At 42.7% G+C, this 17,236-nt stretch overlaps 2 protein-coding genes across 5 annotated transcripts; both read right to left on the bottom strand.

Moving 5' to 3' along the window:
• Window positions 1-2,321: 2,321 nt before the first annotated feature.
• Window positions 2,322-5,727, bottom strand: fam174c (family with sequence similarity 174 member C). Its single transcript, XM_029001241.1, has 3 exons — window positions 5,367-5,727; window positions 4,246-4,371; window positions 2,322-3,769 (listed from the first exon to the last, which is right to left on the bottom strand). The coding sequence occupies exons 1-3, from the start codon at window positions 5,639-5,641 to the stop codon at window positions 3,766-3,768; spliced, it is 405 nt and encodes a 134-aa protein (XP_028857074.1). The 5' UTR covers window positions 5,642-5,727; the 3' UTR covers window positions 2,322-3,765.
• Window positions 5,728-6,303: 576 nt separating this feature from the next.
• Window positions 6,304-17,034, bottom strand: ptbp1b (polypyrimidine tract binding protein 1b). Of its 4 annotated transcripts, none has more exons than XM_029000866.1 (16): window positions 16,935-17,034; window positions 16,097-16,147; window positions 15,276-15,306; window positions 12,696-12,768; window positions 12,411-12,583; window positions 12,165-12,311; window positions 11,488-11,643; window positions 11,283-11,393; window positions 11,020-11,197; window positions 10,853-10,933; window positions 10,584-10,738; window positions 9,703-9,736; window positions 8,504-8,596; window positions 8,130-8,346; window positions 7,959-8,036; window positions 6,304-7,884 (listed from the first exon to the last, which is right to left on the bottom strand). In XM_029000866.1, exons 1-16 carry the CDS (start codon window positions 16,940-16,942, stop codon window positions 7,752-7,754), a joined length of 1,719 nt encoding a protein of 572 aa, XP_028856699.1. In that variant the 5' UTR covers window positions 16,943-17,034; the 3' UTR covers window positions 6,304-7,751. The 4 variants fall into 4 exon arrangements, with proteins under 4 accessions (XP_028856699.1, XP_028856700.1, XP_028856701.1 ...); XM_029000867.1 differs by having other exon boundaries at window positions 10,853-10,930; XM_029000868.1 differs by having other exon boundaries at window positions 12,705-12,768.
• Window positions 17,035-17,236: the final 202 nt, after the last annotated feature.

Here is a 17,236-nt window from a genome sequence, read left to right as displayed (position 1 = left end):
GACCTCTGCTCAGAGCCCTTGGCAAACTCTTCCGTCAGGAGACTATAATCTCAGTCTGGTCCCTGTAAACAGAGCAGCGGAAAACAACAGAGCGCGGCAGCCCACCCGACCCCGGAACAACGCTTCCACAGGGGAGGGGACAGCGCAACATCACACAGATCCGAGATATATAACAGGTGACAAGAGCTTAACCACGCAGGCCAGGCGGCCACATAAAACTCTTATTTCTCATATAATAACGATGACATTTCAGGTTAGTGCTGATATCAATACTTTCGGTCCATGAATCTGATCCTTTAAATTAAAAACAAATTCGAAACTTCAGCTGTCTCCCAATTTATGAAAACATTTCGCATCTGGATTAAACATCTACAACATAAAGCCAGCAGATGCAGGATGCAAGGATGCCGAATTGAGCCAGGGGGTATAAGAACTGTCAGTATCACTTGAGCACTTTCCTCCAGGCCTTTGAAAAGCAGGGAGGATATGGCCAAGTCACACTTTCCCACTGGGTTGGGTTTTGAATAAACACATCTCCCTCCCAAACACGCTCGCTCTGCCTCCCTAGTTTCAATTCCCGATTTCCGCAGTCCAGCCATCGTGCGCCCAGCGCAGTCCTTGGAGGCGAGTTTTTGCGCCTCCAGCTGTGCCACTCAGCGCCATTCGTTCCCCTCGTTGGCTCCCTCTGGCACGTTTTTTAGAGTGCCGCAAATTGCCATTGACACGAGTCAACTAGAATTATCTGATGCAAATCCCAGAATCCTCGCCACTTGCACTTCAGCATTTGCTTCATTTGGGAGAGTTGCCATTTGGAATTGGGACTGTTGCAGAGGTAACCAACTGTGAAGGCAGACATTAAACAGCTAGGGGGGAAGCATTTAGAATACGAAAAAAGAACGTCCACATTATGCATGTCCAACTGTGCATATTGCTGCACCTCAGTTTCTGTTTATTGACATATGTTCTATAGTTTAGAACCATCATTCATTTTATCATTCATCTGTTTGTTCACCTACATTTAAAAAGGTTGCCATGTTTAACATGAGCCTGAATCGCTGAATCCTTTCCAAAACAATTTGTCTTTGGAAAAAGAAATTCCACTTTTCCACCAAGAAAATTGTGTGAAACTGCGTGTTATGGATAGACCCAGGCACCCATTTCCTATTTCAACAAGAACACACAATCATTTAAAATTAATTGGTCATTTCATGTCATTCATTTATGCTGATATATTTAAACAGGTAAGCGGTGCACTTTAATCCTACGTATAGGATAAATAAAGGAACTTTTTTTTCTCTTTACTCCACATATTAGAACAGACAGGTTGATGTATTTGTTATGGATATTTTATTAAGATGAATCTGAACCCTGGACCTCATGTCAGTAATAAGGCTTCTCGCATGATGACAAATCATTGCCTCGACATGAAAAGGGCGGAGGAACATATGGCGGCGGGCCCGCGTACGATATATTTAATGAACATTACAGCCTAATTCACCCGGCTGAACCACCGGAATCTGCTCACTCATTTCACAACAGCTGCAGGCCACATTTCGGGGCGGGGGAAGGCTTGGGTGGAGTGAGGGCGCCACCTGGTGCCCATTATCTGTCATTGGGTAAAGTCTGTATTAACATGGCCTGAAGCGAAGTTCCTCAGTTAGGACAGAGATACTAAATGTGCCAAAGCTTTCAGGGGAGATTCGATTGAGATCAAGACCTCCTGCTTGAAAAGTGAATGTGCAGGTGGGATGGAGAAAGCAGGCAGTGTCCTGAAGAGTAGCCTGGGGCAGTGAAACAAAGCAGAACCAGCACAGCCGTTGAGAATGAAAATGAGGGCGGTAATTGAACATCATGGCACAGGGGGGCATCGGGGTCAAGTAGTGGGTAAGTGGTTCAGGAATAGAGAAGGAAGGTTCGTTCTGGGTAAGGGGAGGGGTTGAGTGGCTCTGGTTGGCTGCATGTGGTGGAATGGCAGGAGCAGAAAACTGGATGTGAGCTTGTGAGTTTTGAAAGTCATTTGAACTAAGACATGAGAAAACAATGCCACTTGATGATGTTAGGTTGAAAAAAAAAAGAATCCATTCCACTCCACAGGGAAACGCCCTCAGGCCTGTACAGCCAAAAACAGGGATTGGATTTGAAATCTTTGGATTTGTGCAACCTGAAGAAGGCCACACAAACCAAGGGTGAATATTCGAACTCCAGCCATAACTACTAATCCCCTGCAGGCTATAGCCAGCTTGATGGACAAAATGAACATTTGACAGGGATGCTTATTATTCATTTTTGCATGTCATTGTCTTCAAAAACACACGCAGTCATTTTGAGAAAAGATGATGGGATTTATTTGACTATATAATCAACCCCTGAGGAGGAGTCACATTTCAATAACATACCCTGCTCTTCCACATCTACAGAGATTGGTGTAACTAACCTAATAAGGATCTGCTAATTTAGCACACACATGCCTCTTATTTGAAAAAAATGCATTCGGCCAAGATTTGTTCACTTATACTATAAGAAGTGCAGGAGAAACTGTCGATTGTCAATCTGGTTAAGAACATCTGACAATTCATACACATCAGACACAGGAATCAGAGAAAAAAAAATTCTCAAGTTCAATATTTGGCCCAAAACCTAGTGGTCCTTCTGTTATCCATAAAAAAATACATGCTTTCACCAGAGAGCATGAACTGAGCAAATGCATAATTTACATAAAACTGTATGGAACTTTTCATGAAAGCAAATAGACAATGAAAGACAGCGGCATCTTGTAAAAAGATGGTTAATCAACGTTGTCACTGTGATGGGTTACTTCGTGGGATCCCCCACCACTCTGGCGTTTGTCACTCAAGACAAGGGTTAGAAAACTCAGTGGGACCTGGCTCAATAAATACGTTCAGATTAGTGTCTCATTACTCATGTGCTCCCCGTGTCACAATTTATTACGATTAACCAAGATTCATGGGGACATAAAGTGCTGGGTCTGTCAGGAGAATGCTGCAACATCTAAGGGATGATAATAATCCCGTTTTGCACAATTCAATACTTTGGCTTTGTAACCTCTGTTTGATTTGACAGCTGTAAACTCTTGACATTAACAATTGTTCCGGACCAAATACAATCTTAAACACTCCTATGCCTATACAGTTTCCTTAAGAAAAAGATAATAATCCCTGGATCCAGAGTTTAAAAAATACAGTATGAATTGGCACTGGAGACATTGCAAAGTGGTTATTCGTTTTGTAAAAAAGCACATCATATTGACCTCAAAAGGGAACTAGCAAGCGCTGCAAAGGAACACCAAGGATGTTAAGAGTGAAACAAAGAGTACTGCTGAAGATTCCTATTATTAAACCAGTGCCTCGTATTGCACCACTGCAGTCAGATGAGCTCTGAAATGTGGTTAGTAACACAGCTTTTGACAAGGCACCTGGCATGGCGTACATGAAAATGTAACAAGTGATTTTGGCATGCTTTCAAATAAATGGTCAGCGTTGCATTGGACACCGTGAAGGATGTGAAGCTCAAAAAATAGGTTTAGGCAGTCGCTGAAACTGATCGAATGATATGAAAATGGCACAGACAGACGAGTTTGGAACAACACTCATGTTCAGTGTTGTGCATTTGTCACTGTGGGTGACCCCGATGGCACATGATGATCCATTTGGTTTAAACAATACAGTCCAAACCATCCAGATGGTCATTTAAGGCAAAACAAATGGGAATGTCTCTGGTCCCTGTCCTCCTCAGATGATCCAGGGCTCATCTAGATAAAACAGATAAAAACAAACAAACTAGCATATTCGTTTGTGTCGACGTGTCCAAGGTCCAGGTCACCAGACAAATACTGTAATCACTCTGACTCAAAAGCCAGAAGGGCTTACAAAAGCATCCATGGCAAAACCAGGACAGCCTCATTTATTGCATTATGAATAATATGCTGGAAAAATATATTTACTTTAAGGTTATGGAAATATGTGATTTGCATGCAATACGGTAATCGAATACTGTAAACTGAGGCAACACTCAAAAAGTTCAATAACCGTGAAAGTGGCCAGTTAAATAACCTGGTACCTGCAAACCTTATTAAGTGCATTTATCTTGCAGATATGCTTTGAATGTTTGCTTTTATTGTACACAGTTGCAATCCATTTGCTCACAGGGTTTCTGACCATTGTTAAAGAGATATTATTTATTATAATTCTAACTGATGTGGCTTTGTACTTTCTGTACGTTTTTCACCTTCTCAAGGATTTGGCCTCATACACAGTCGTGTCATCGTCATCGCTATTCAGTGCGCCCATCTCCACACTGTCATCATAATTCGACAGAAGGCCGTATTTCTTCCTCTGCGGAGTTTTCTTCAATCTAAAACAAAAAGAACAGTACCTGAGGTCATGAAACCACAACTAGATTTGTTAAAAAATTTTGTGTGTTTGTTCATTTTTTACATTTCAGTACATCATATCAATATTAAGATGCTAGGGTTCAATGTTTTGGAGACACAGTCAAAGATCAAAGTCAAAGTCTAGATTGCATTGGTTTGGACACGTACAGAGGAGAGACACTGAGTAGGTGGTAGTAGCCTAGTGGTTAACACACTTGCCTGTGAACCAGAAGACCCAGGTTCAAATCCAACTTAATACCATTGTGTCCCTGAGCAAGACACTTAACCCAAAGTTGCCTCGGGGGGGACTGTCCCTGTAACTACTGATTGTAAGTCGTTCTGGATATGGGTGTCTGGTAAATGCTGTAAATGTAAGTATGTCGGGAGAAGGATGCTGAGGATGGAGCTACAAGACAGGAGGAAAAAAGGAATGCCTACTAGGAGAAAAGGGAGATATATTATCAATATTAAAGTGAAATTGAAGTTCTTGTCATTGTGTCTCTCACGGTGACACACAATGAAATGAGTCCTCTGCGTGCAACCAATCACCCTGGTGGGCAGTGTGCAGCAATGACAGGCGCCCGGGGAGCAGTGAGTGGTGCCGGGGGACATCGTGGCACTTTGGCAGTTGGGGATTTGAACCTGCAACCCTTCGCTTACGAGTCCGCTTCCTTCCCTGCTATGTCACTGCTGCCCCGTTTTTTTGCTCCCAAAGCAACTTTGCCAACTCTGCTTAATATTTTCTTATCAGATGGGGGGAGGTGACAAGAAAATTGGTGAACCACTTACAGTAATTAAGGGTGAAGAGTCTTAAGTTGGGTTGAAACCTGTAACTTTGTTGGCATGGACACATATGTCATCAAAAATGCCACTGTCACCCCAAACGTTACTAAGACGTTACGAACACGTTCCATATCACCCGAAACATGATCAGGGTTGTAAAGTAGCCCACAAGACTCTATATCGCAACACTCACCGTACAGCCCTCACGAGAAAATAGAGAACCCCGATCATGGTGATGCCGATGAGCACGTACAGCGCCCTCTGGATCATGTTGCCGTCCACGTTGAAGTTCATCGCGTTCTCTCCGTGGGTCACGGAGGTGCCGTTCCCCGCCAGGGAGCCATTGGTGGCCGCAGAGCCGCGTACTCTCCCTGCCGGAGCTTTGGCGGTCAACGTCGGCGACGTGGCCGTGAGCGCGACGTTGAAGAGACACCAGACGACGGGCGCGGCCGTCACAAACGCGTTCATTTCGGATCTTTTAACGCGAGGAATCGTTAATTAATGGAGGAGGAGTAAGTTTCTACCTCCTGCCTCACGGTCATCCTGTTCCTGGTTGTTGTGGACCGCGGTGTTGCCAGATCTCGCAAAGGAAACAACCCTTTATTTAGTTAAGGTGTTCCATAAACTTTATGAAATGGTCCCTTGGCTGAGTTCATTTGTAACAAATGTCCACTAAATTGTTAGGTATTAACTTGTGTCTTCAAATATTCTGAATTTATTTAAAAAGTGCTTCACCCGTTTAGAAAGAAAAAAGTTCAATGTCAAGCTTTTTGTTTTTGCGATAGGAAGTGAAGACATACATTTAAAGTATAATAAGTACACTAAGTAAAGACCACAACCCGGCACAGAGATTGAAAAGAATTGAAATTATTAAAAAAAACGCTTAATATATGTGGATATGGCAACGATGGTTATGGTAAGTGCGCAGAAATGACGTCTCTTGGTGTAACACCATCTAGCGTTCGGTAGGAAACGTGTTCTGGACTCTTATGTGCCGGTGTTTTTACGGAAGAGCAACGCAAAATAACTCAATGTGGACAGGGAACAATAAAACAATAGTGGATTGTATACGCGCCTCCATAATCCGACCTCAGTGTGCAAGGTCCAAAAAAAAACACCCTACGAGAGTGTGGGAACAGAGTCGTGATTTATTGCAGTAATATCTAGAAAAATACAGTTTCTACATATGAAAGAAAGATGATCATAAAATTCGTAAAAAAAAAAAAAAAAAAATCCAAATCATGCGAATGGTTCTGATTTACATGATGCCTTATTTATCTGTGGTACAAAATTCTTATATACACCCAATGCCCTGCTTGTAATAGCACTTAAATGATAAGGCAGATATTCTTGACATGAGGATGCAATGATTATTAGGCTGTGCAAGTATGCTTAATCATAAAACAACTGCCAATGTTAGGTGCACATAGGACTACATATAGTGCAATATGTATACCAAATTATTAAACATGTGGGGGGGGCTTGCAACAAAGACCAAAAAAAAAAAAAAAAATCAATTTAGCCAAATTTCACAGAAGCACAGATTTAACACTCAAAACAAAATGTACTTCCTGATCAGAGTAATCAAAGAAACTGGAATAAGCAGGTAAACCACAAGTTGCAGCTTGCTGTAAACAGAGACCTGTTTAAACAGACTAAGACTGAAGAGTCCTCCTTATTTGGGACACAGGATTTCAGTTCATGGTTCACCACCACATTAAGTCCGGACTTAATATACCCCCTCAGCGGAAAGTCCGACCTCTGGGCACCTTTGGTTTTGAGCTGTATGTATAACTGTACGGACACAGTAACAGAATAACGGTCATGACAAATATACACGGCACACAGACAGAACACTTCCGTGACTGAGCATGTCAAAAGACAAGCATCAGATCAGACAGTATACATGTATATACCACTGGCCAACATGCTATGACCAAGGACACTGATTGGAATGAAAACATTGACATCAAAATTTTACAAAAATGATTGCATAACTTCAAACAATAAAATGGAATGTAAACATTTCTTATCTAAACTTACAGTATATACGTGATTAATATAAGTTTAAAGAAACCAGATACAAGGGTTTTTCATACTTAAAAAGCACAGAAAACAAAAGGCAATTTCTAGTTATTTTAGGGAGAATAATGGCCTTATGGCATGAATGCTCTGAATCATATGGAGAAATAAAAAGTCACCCCTAGCTTTCAAAGGCTATACAATTAAGACCAGTATGCTCTGAGGGACTGGTGTGGAATGTTCTGAAGATAAAGATCTGGACCAAGGCACAATAGACAACTGCGAAAGGTACTTCTGAAGTACACCAATTGGTATTTGTCCCCAAAAACCAGGACAAACTGGTATGTTAAGGCTTCTTATAACATGAACATGAATACCCATGGAAGTGAGATTGGAATTGGAATCTAAAATTCATTTAAAAAAAAAAATCCTGATCATAAATACAAAGGAGGAATGACATGTGAGTTTTGTGGTCAAGGCTTCCTGATACAGCAGTCTATTTCCACCATGTCACAGACATACGCGTCTGAAATGGCAGTTTCACTCCTCTGTCTTCTTAAATGGTGGATTTGGAGAAGGACACTCTGAGATGGTGGTTTTCACCAAGATCGTGATTGTGGAATTCAATGAGGCACTGGATTGCTTCCTCCACAGAGCCCATCTGGATTAGCGCCATCTTGCGGTCTTTTCTGCAAAGTGCAAGGATTAATAAAACACAATTCTGTTTTCTGAATCAAAAAAATAATCAATAAATAAAACATACTGAAAGAACTTGAACCCCTTTACAATGGCCCCAGTGCTTGCAAACAGCATTTTAAGGTCCTCCTCAACCACGGATGGCCTAAAAATAGAATTACAGACACCAGTTAAAAGGGAAGACTCATTGTAATTTTTGCAGAGGTAGGGAAAATTATATAAAAATATTAAGACTTACGGAATGTTGGACAGATGCAAGGTCGCTGAAGGTGGAAAAATGTTAGAATAGTTCTTGGATCCCGGTTTCTTGAACCTGTGTAGCGGCGAGTTGCTGTAGTCCTTTGTGAGGCCCTGGTCCTCGTGGCCCTCCCGAGGCAGCTGAACATTGGTATGCTTTGACAGCGTGATGCGCATTGGTTTCCCATGCAGCTTCTGCCCATTTAAGTGGCTCATAGCTGAAATGACACAGTTAAAGTTCTTATAAAATCCGTAGTTACAGGGACAGACACCCTGGAGACACTCAGGGTTAAGTGTCTTGCTCAGGGGCACAAATGGTAGAAAGCGGGATTTGAACCTGTGACTTTGTAGTTTTAGAAAATATATCTGATTTACCTAGCTGTGCCTGTGTTCCATCTGACATTTGAACCAGCGCATTCTCCTTCTTGTTGAAGAGAATCTTCACCCTTATCACATCACCATAGACACCTGCATATAAAGAGGATAGAAAAGGAGTTGAGTGTGCCTATTTAACACAGCAAAAATATTAGTAAATTCTAGAAGCCTAAGTGTGCACTGATAAAACCACTAAACATGTTTTAAAAAAAGTTAAAATTCTGCTTCTATGAAAGTTGAAGGAAATGAGGGAACTTTGTGGAGGTATTGTTGTAGCTGGTGTAGGAGCCACAGTGGCCAGAGCAAGAGTCTAAGCTGAGTTAAGTAGTGAAATTAAAACGAAGTTGAAGATAATTCTTTACAACAGAAAATCACTGAGAACATAAACTAAGCCAGAATAGATTCTGACATACACAGGGGCTGTATTTTAAATGTTCAACACAGCACAAACAAGATTTGGTGCTGTGGACACAAATTAAAGCAAAGAATTAACCCAAAAACAGCACTTCCCAGTTTACTTAATGTCTGTTCAGTGGGCACTTGATATTTAAGCAACTGTGACCCCCTCCAGACAGTAGGACCTTTTTTGTGTGCCATGTTAAAAATACAGCCTTTAGACTGAACTTTAAAACAAAGCAATTACAGGGCAAGAGACTAAATACACGCATTACAAAACGCACAAGCATGCAAATACGCTTTGGAGAATCTGGTCCTCAAAAGCAAAATAAATAAATAAAAGTATTGTGTGAAAATGCATTAACATTTTAAAGCTGAAGAACACAATACTGTGTTTTTCACCGATCATTTAAGGCACAGCAATAAGTAAAATGTCTGTCTAGCATATTTCTTTTGAATCGTGCAAATGAATGCATTTAAGACATTAAACGTGCGTTTCACATGTTGCTCGAATTATTTTTACAGTTTCATTACATAACTTGCCACATCAATGTTCAGGTGATGTTTGTGCCCTGGTTCTATGAAACATATACATTATAGTCAACATGTGAACGCATCAAATTTACCTACAAACTAAGCATGCTGTTCATGTCCCTAACAAGCAAGAAAATAAATAAATAAAAATGGAACACACAAAAAACACACACCAGTCAATAAAATGCATTAACTTGAAATGAAAACTAAAAGAAAACTGAGCAAATGAGTAAATTAATATTAAAAAAAGAAGCTAAAGGGTAACATACCGAAAAGAATAAAGAGGCATTGGGGCGTAACTCTCTTTAGAGGACAGCAGAGGAAGGCAGCGGAGGGAGGAAGGGACAGGAAAAGATCGGAGGCAGGAGAATGGAGGTTCAACATATTCCACAGCGGGGCAGATCCACGGGAAATGGCGAAAAACGGTGGTTGGATCATGGAGATGGTTAATAAATAAATTGGGAGCAGACGAGAGGGTGGGGGATGGTGATGGAGATGATGAATGAGGAGTGTAGTGAAAGTGTGGGCGTCACGTTGTGTGTGAGGTTACCAGTGACCGTGTGGTCATGTGACATTTTGGATATGTACACAGAACGCAGATGAGAGGAGGGAGAACATGTGTGCGTGCAGCCAGTCGGCAAGAGGCCAGGATATTAAAAACAACAAAAGGAGAGAGGGAGGATGGGGAATGGGGTGGGAGACAAACAAGAGAAAGGGAGGTAAAAAAAAACAAGGTCAGTATACACAAAGAAATATGAAGGTGTTCAGCAGAAAAAAAATAAATCACATGGTTCATTATGAAAACAGAACAAAAGTATAACTTCATAAAGAAAATATGAGACAATTAGCTAAAATCCTTACTCATTTATGGCTCAACTACTGGACCAAGCCTACAACACTCCTGAAGTCTATTAGACACTTCAGTGAAATGCAGACATGCAGAATGGTGGCAGAAAAAGAAAAAAAAAAAATCCAGTTTCTGGTAAGTAATGATAAAAATTCAGGCAGAAGAAACTACTATGAAACGTAAACAGTTGCCAATAGAAGACTATGAAAAGGCTAAATTAAGATGGCCAGGACTCCTGGACTGACATCTTCCTTCATTATCAGAGTACGAAATGATCGTAATAAACAAAAATGAGCGTCTGACCTCCGGGTTGAGGTTGCTGACCAGCATGACGCAGTGGCCGGCAGAGAGGGTGGGGAAGGCCAGCCTGCCAGCCGCTGCGGCGGCCGCTGCCGCCGCCGCCGCTCCAGGAATGGCCAGAGAAGCCAGGGCACCAGGAACCCCGGGCATAGCCAACCCTACCACACAATAAGAAATACAACTGAAAGATGTAAATGTAATTTACAATATTTAAAAGGGTTGTGGTTCACGGAACGTTAAGTAATGTAATAGGCAAAGCAGCTTGTAGCTACCTGCAGCCTGCTGAATGGCAAAAGCAGGGGGAAAGGCATGAGCTCCAGCAAATGGTGATGCTGAAATGATCCCTGGAGCTGCTAGAAAGTGGAAAAAAGACAAAAAGGGGGTGAACAAATAGGAACAAAGAAATATTATGACAAAGGCTGGCAATGTGTGCCCTTACCAAAAGCAGCGGCCATGGCTTGATGTTCGAGGGGAGGCTGACCATCACCTGTGGGCAGGTCTGGCCGCGTGTAGTCACGACTTTTGTCATTGTTGTATTTCACATTCAGACTGGTCAGTTTGGAGAAACTGATACGTAAAGTGCAACAAGCATTGTAGATATTCTGGCCGTCCAAGGCCTGGTCCCACAAAAACAGGAGTCTTAAGTCAGACATGTGCTTGTGTACAGGTGACGTTAGCTGACCACTAGAAGGCGCCACTTACAAGTTTTGCATGCTGAGAAGTCAGACCATCTGCATACTGAAGGAGGGCTTGAAACTGGTTGTTTTTGGTAAATGTGATAACCTTCAACACTGTGCCAAACTTAGAAAAGATCTAATGGGAGGAAAATTATTCAATTAGAATCCCTTAAATTTTAAGTATTAATAGTAACAGATAATGAATGAAATTCAGGAAGAGGATGGAGTACCTGGTGCAGCACATCAAGAGTAACTGGGTACAGAAGGTTCTCCACAATGACCCGCAGCACTGGGCTTGGGCCACCCATACCTGTGGCGTCGATGCCGGCAATGGTCATTCCACCAGTCTGAACAGCGTTTACCGCCTGCAGGGCAGCCTGGGCTCTCTGTGGAAAATATGAAGGTAAACCCTCAGAGACAATGATCATTCAATAAGTAAGTCTGCATGCTTGCAGAGCCCTTCAAATGAAAAATAGGCACCCCTTCATTAGCAGAGCGTCTGTACATCACAAGGCACTCGGAGGGAAGTTAAACTAAACAGGAAATTTACTCAAACATCCCCGAACGCTGGATGCCCGCAAACATTCAGAACATTTATATAACCCCAGTGGGCTCCAGCGAGAAGAGTGAGAATTGAAGAGCGCCAGGGGGTGGAGGGAAATGGGATGCAGCTGTGGAATGTGTTGGTTGCAAGCAGCATGAGGTCTCCTAGAAAACGGTGTTTAAACCAATGGGAGAGGACTCCTCATGGCCGCATGATGTAAAACACCATGACACGTGGAAGACTATTTTTAATTAAGACAAGGAGGAACACCGGCCAGTAATTCAAAATGTCAAATTGAATGTGGCCTTTAACTTTCTGAGTGCAACTTTTCATACTTTAAAAAAATAAGAAATGGAGCCATACCACTTGATTAGGAGAGTTGTCAGTCTTCAACTCTTTATGATTGGAAAACTGCATGTAGACTGGGTGATTCCTGACGACTGGAGTGACTGATGAATAGTAGCTGACCATGGTCTGGGCCGCCTCTTCAGAATTCATCTCAAGGAAGGCCTAAATACACAGAAATAACAACCATTGCAAACCAAAATATGCCTTAACAAATGCAGACATAACTTTAAGTGTCTTAAACATATTAAGTGAAAGAAATACCTGGTTCTTTCCTTTCAGCATGAGAAGGTTGGTGACTTTGCCAAAGGGCAGACCCAGGGAGATAACTTCAGCTTCAGTAATGTCACTAGGGAGCTTGCGAACATGTATGACACGGGACGGGATCCCAGGACTCCTAATGTCCCCTTTGAACTTCTTGCTGTCATTTCCATTAGCTACAGTAATAGATCATTTTTAAAGAGGGTTTAGATTCATGTCAGCAATATTTAAGTTGTAGAAAAATTATTGAATGCAAGGAGGGAAAAAAAAAATAAGGGGGTTGATTACCATACAAACCTGCTGAACTGGCCATGATATACGGCCCGTTTGAAACGCAAGAGAACAGCTCGTCGGATCCTCTCTACAGGAGAAGTGAAGAAAGGAGTCATTTGAAAAATGCCCACACCCATATAATACTTACAGTCAAATAAAACCAGTATTTCCAGTTACGCAACTTAAACTACTAAAAAGAAAATGCTGTCCTGCAATGTAAGAAAAAAAAAAAAACAAAATGAGCAGTGAAGTGTCAGGGATCCATGATAACAATTTAGTGTGAATCTCAGGATCCTCTGCAATTCAAACCCATACCAATATCAGTAAATCCGGTGCGTTTTGGTAGGGGGTGGTGGAATGCAATGAAAACTGCAGCGTCTCTGAACCACGAGTGTCCCAAAAAGCCCAAATAAGGCACTGTCTGAACAGTTTATCCTGGAATAGGAAATAGACCAAGCAAACAAAAAAAAAAAAAAAAAAAAACAGGAATCCAAGGGAAATTCAATGGAGGGATGTTGTAACTTCCTGTGTTAGAGCAGGCATGCCACAGGCCCTGCCTCAGGAAGGGTGGGGTCAGAGATCAACCCCCACAATCCGCTTGCCTGACAGGCAAGTTTTAATGGAGGGGAGCAGACGCCACAAAAGACAAGGGAGGAGGTAAAGGTTTATGGGTCGTCAAGCTGCAGGAATGAGTGGGCAGGCAAAGGAAAACGTGGGAGCATGCAGTCATACACACACACACACACACACACATTCTAAACGACTCACGTATACACACAAAAACAAAAAAAAAAAGCTTCCTATTCAATAACTTGCAAATCTACTACATACGCAGGGTCAAAAATGAAGTAGTTCAGGATGCACGTCATTGCGTGTTGTACTGGTATAACTATGCGCGAGACTAAAGGAAAAACCGGAATCTCTCGACTCGTCCCGTATCCATGCTCCGTACGCGAGGCTCGCTGCGCACGCAAGGACTTCACCGCACAAACTTAAAATTCCACGGCTGCGACAGCGCCCAATGAAAACCATATGTAGGCTCTGCAGAATGGGGGCTGAGGGTCATTAAAGAGCTTTGGTACAAGAATGTAAGCTTGTTTAAAAGTGCAGCTTTCAGCGTTCGCTCCCGAGCACGGCGCCGCCGGGTCATAAGGCATGCATCTGACCTGAAACTTGTTCGAACAAAACGGTCCTTCACAAAGAGGTTTCGCCTAATTACCCTCAACTTTATTTAATTATAATAACCCTAAAAAGAAAAACTAAATTTAACAAAAAAAAAAAAAAAAAAAAGCCCTTTGATTTTCCACAGGGGCGAAACTTGGCGAAAAAACTCGCTTGAAACCGGCTTGCGGCAGAATAATAATAAAAGGTGTGGAGAAACTGGAGGAGCACAAAGCAGAGGGGGAAGGGGGTCGTTGCCATGGCAGCTGTAAATACCACTCACTTACCATGACGACCTCTTGGATAAGGCTACAGGTGAGTGAAACACCACCCCGCCCCGGGGCCGCCGGACGGAATACACAAAGACGGCTGTCTTTTCATGGCCAGGTGTACCTTTCCCTGCCAATTACGCTTCTCGAGAAAAAAAAAATAAAAATAAAAAGATCCAGGTACGAGACAGCTGGAGCGGCCCCCCTACCCATCTTCTGAGATAAAGCAGCGGCTGCTAATCTTCATAATCCTGACCGCTCCGAATTAAAAACCACATACCACTTCCAGATCCACGAGTCAACGGCGCAGGTTACATTTTAATCCGAGCAGCCATTCTGCTATCCGGCCTTATCTAATCAGCACCGTTGTGTGTGCTGGAATGGGGAGGTGAGGGACAATATTTGCATATTATGAATAGGATCCATTCATTATATTCTCATCCCCATTAGAGTTGAGGCCACTATCAGGTAAACAATCAGTTTTCTGTAAGCGGACCCCAACCCCCATAAAAAAAAAAAAAAGGGGGGACTAGACAATGTGTTCTTCTCAATGAGTTTCAGTAATGCCCCGAATTGCAACCTTCTCATTTTTAGATTTGGCCAAGAGACAAACCAGTTTCCCCTTCCATGACATTTCATTCATGTCATTACTCCCATTTCCAATCCTATTTGTTTTTCCCAGTAATGATATGCATATTACGATACAATAAGGATGGTGCCATTTCTTCATAGTAAAGATGCATGATAACTTGGAACGGGGATGTTGTATATGAAATGCTCTCCATCCTGTTGGCCGGGACAAGGAACAAGAGTAGGAGGGGCTTGTTCAGCACACTGAAGGTCTGTCTTGTTTTCTGCATACCATAGATTTTGTCTATGGCAGTGAGGAGTGGGGGTGGTGGTGGTAATAATAATAATCTGAAAGGCTGTGGAATGTTGAAGGCAGCAGCTCATTAAAAGAATTCCCAGGACCTTGCATTACACTATTTAAAGCTGCTAGAATAAAGGATTAATAAAATAGATATGCCACAGTGACAATCACATTGCAAGACAGCAAGGGGAAAAATGCTTTTTAAAAGTAAAAAAAAAAAAAAAAAAATCTCTCTATAAGCCCTCCTGTTTTTGCCTTACAGTTAAGAATGTTTAAGGGCAAAACTGTTCTTACCTTTGTACCAACTGTGATATCGTGAACAACGCTGTGAAGAGAGGAGAAGAAAGGAATGTGTGGGGGACACACATTAGTGAGCAGTACATCAGACGATTCGCATCTTATACGACTGAAAAGAAGAACATGACACCGGACAAGGTGCCACCAGGTCAGCACTTATACAAGAGTAGCAGTTTCTGAGACTGTAATGGCCAGAAATAAAATACACATGGATTATTCAGCTATGGTGCAATCCTCATAGCCAAACAGGACCGAAGATCTCTTACTAAACGGGTAAAAACAAGATGGAGGTCGCCATAAGCACTTTTTTTTTTTTTTTTTAAACCTACACCACGTACTTTTCTAAATTCACTCCCATTTCCTCTCCACGTATGAAATCTGATCCCTATTCTGGTTAAAGATTAACCCACCGCTTCCTGTTTCCTTCGCTCTCTCCTGAAGACGCAGCCTGGTGCCAGACTCTCTCCCCCCAAAAAAACATGCCACTTGACTGCATGATTTGCTCGGACCCCGGACACAAATATATATAACAGAAAGGTCCTGTGTGTTTGATCCCAAAATAACCAAAACAAGCTTAATCGCTGGAAACATAGAATGGATAAAACCGAGGAGGTTAACAGAACCGCACACACCACCGGTATGCTGATAATTCGACCATTCCTACCACGCCCCGGTGTGGCAAAACGCTCCCCGAAAATAAAGAGGCAACTCTGCATGCGGGGAACTCTCTCCGTTATTTTTTATTTTTGTAGAACCCGGTGCCTAGATGCTGGCCTGGGACAGTTCAAGTTGAAAATGGTCGATAAACAGGGACTTACTCGAGTTCTGCGTAAGTGGATCCCATAGGATACAAGTCAGTGTCTAGGCGGCTGTAGGGGGGAGAAGAGAATAAAACAGTACATTTGTTTTTAAAAATTATTTATAAAAGCAGATTTGCATATATAAACATATATATATATATATATATTGTGAGTGTGTGTTGTGTACACACACACACACACACACACACACACACACACGACACAGTTGGCTTGAAACGCTTTATCGTGACAAGAGAGCTGGGATGAAGACCGGTAACAAATACGATTCTTTTTCTTGAAGTAAGAAAAGAGGAAGACCGCGCAGCTTTTGGCGGCTCCGGCCACAGGTGGTTAGCGCCGCGCTAAAACGCCGACTGGATTTCGGAGGCTAGCAAACCTCGCCAGCGTCGGTCGCGGTTTTTTTTTTTTTTTTTAATAAAGCAGAAGTACACGTGTACACGACACGAAAACCAACACTCCGAGTTTCAACACACACACACACACACACGCGCGTCTCCCCCGAAGTCGGGTTAAAAGTTAACATTTCGACCCAGCGGGAACACGGTTGTTCCGTAAAAAAAATCGCCGCTTTTATCGACCGTGCCGGATTTTAACTCGGGGCGGGAAAGTTGAGTAAAGGTTCCGCGGAATAAAGCCTGGTCGTGTGCGACGTTAAGAACCGACCCGCAACTCCCACGTTTCGTTTCCATCGCAACGTGCAAACACGTTCGGCGGAGTTGCGTGAATTTTAATTATTTAGTTTTCATATATTATCATTTTTTGTTACTTTTCAACCCCCCCTTCCTCCACAACATCTAATAACCGCTGTCAAAGCACAGCAGCGGCGAAAACTTACCCGTCCATTGCACAAAGGGGGACCTGCAGCTCGGTGGAAGAAGCGAGTTCGCGTCTCGGCCGAGTTTCCTTATATCCCGACAAAATGGCGGCCGGCGGGCGGGCGGCGCGACGAGGCGGTGGGCGTTCTAGAGAGAGAGAGAGAGAGAGAGAGAGAGTAACCAACTAACCAACCCACCGCGCGACTGGTTTACCGACGAGGCGGTGGGCGTTCTAGAGAGAGAGAGAGAGAGAGTAACCAACTAACCAACCCACCGCGCGACTGGTTTACCGACGAGGCGGTGGGCGTTCCAGAGAGAGAGA

The sequence above is a fragment of the Denticeps clupeoides genome, chromosome 13 (genome assembly GCF_900700375.1).
Source record: "Denticeps clupeoides chromosome 13, fDenClu1.1, whole genome shotgun sequence".
NCBI classification, from domain to species: domain Eukaryota; kingdom Metazoa; phylum Chordata; class Actinopteri; order Clupeiformes; family Denticipitidae; genus Denticeps; species Denticeps clupeoides.
This window is presented reverse-complemented; position numbering and strand designations above follow the sequence as displayed.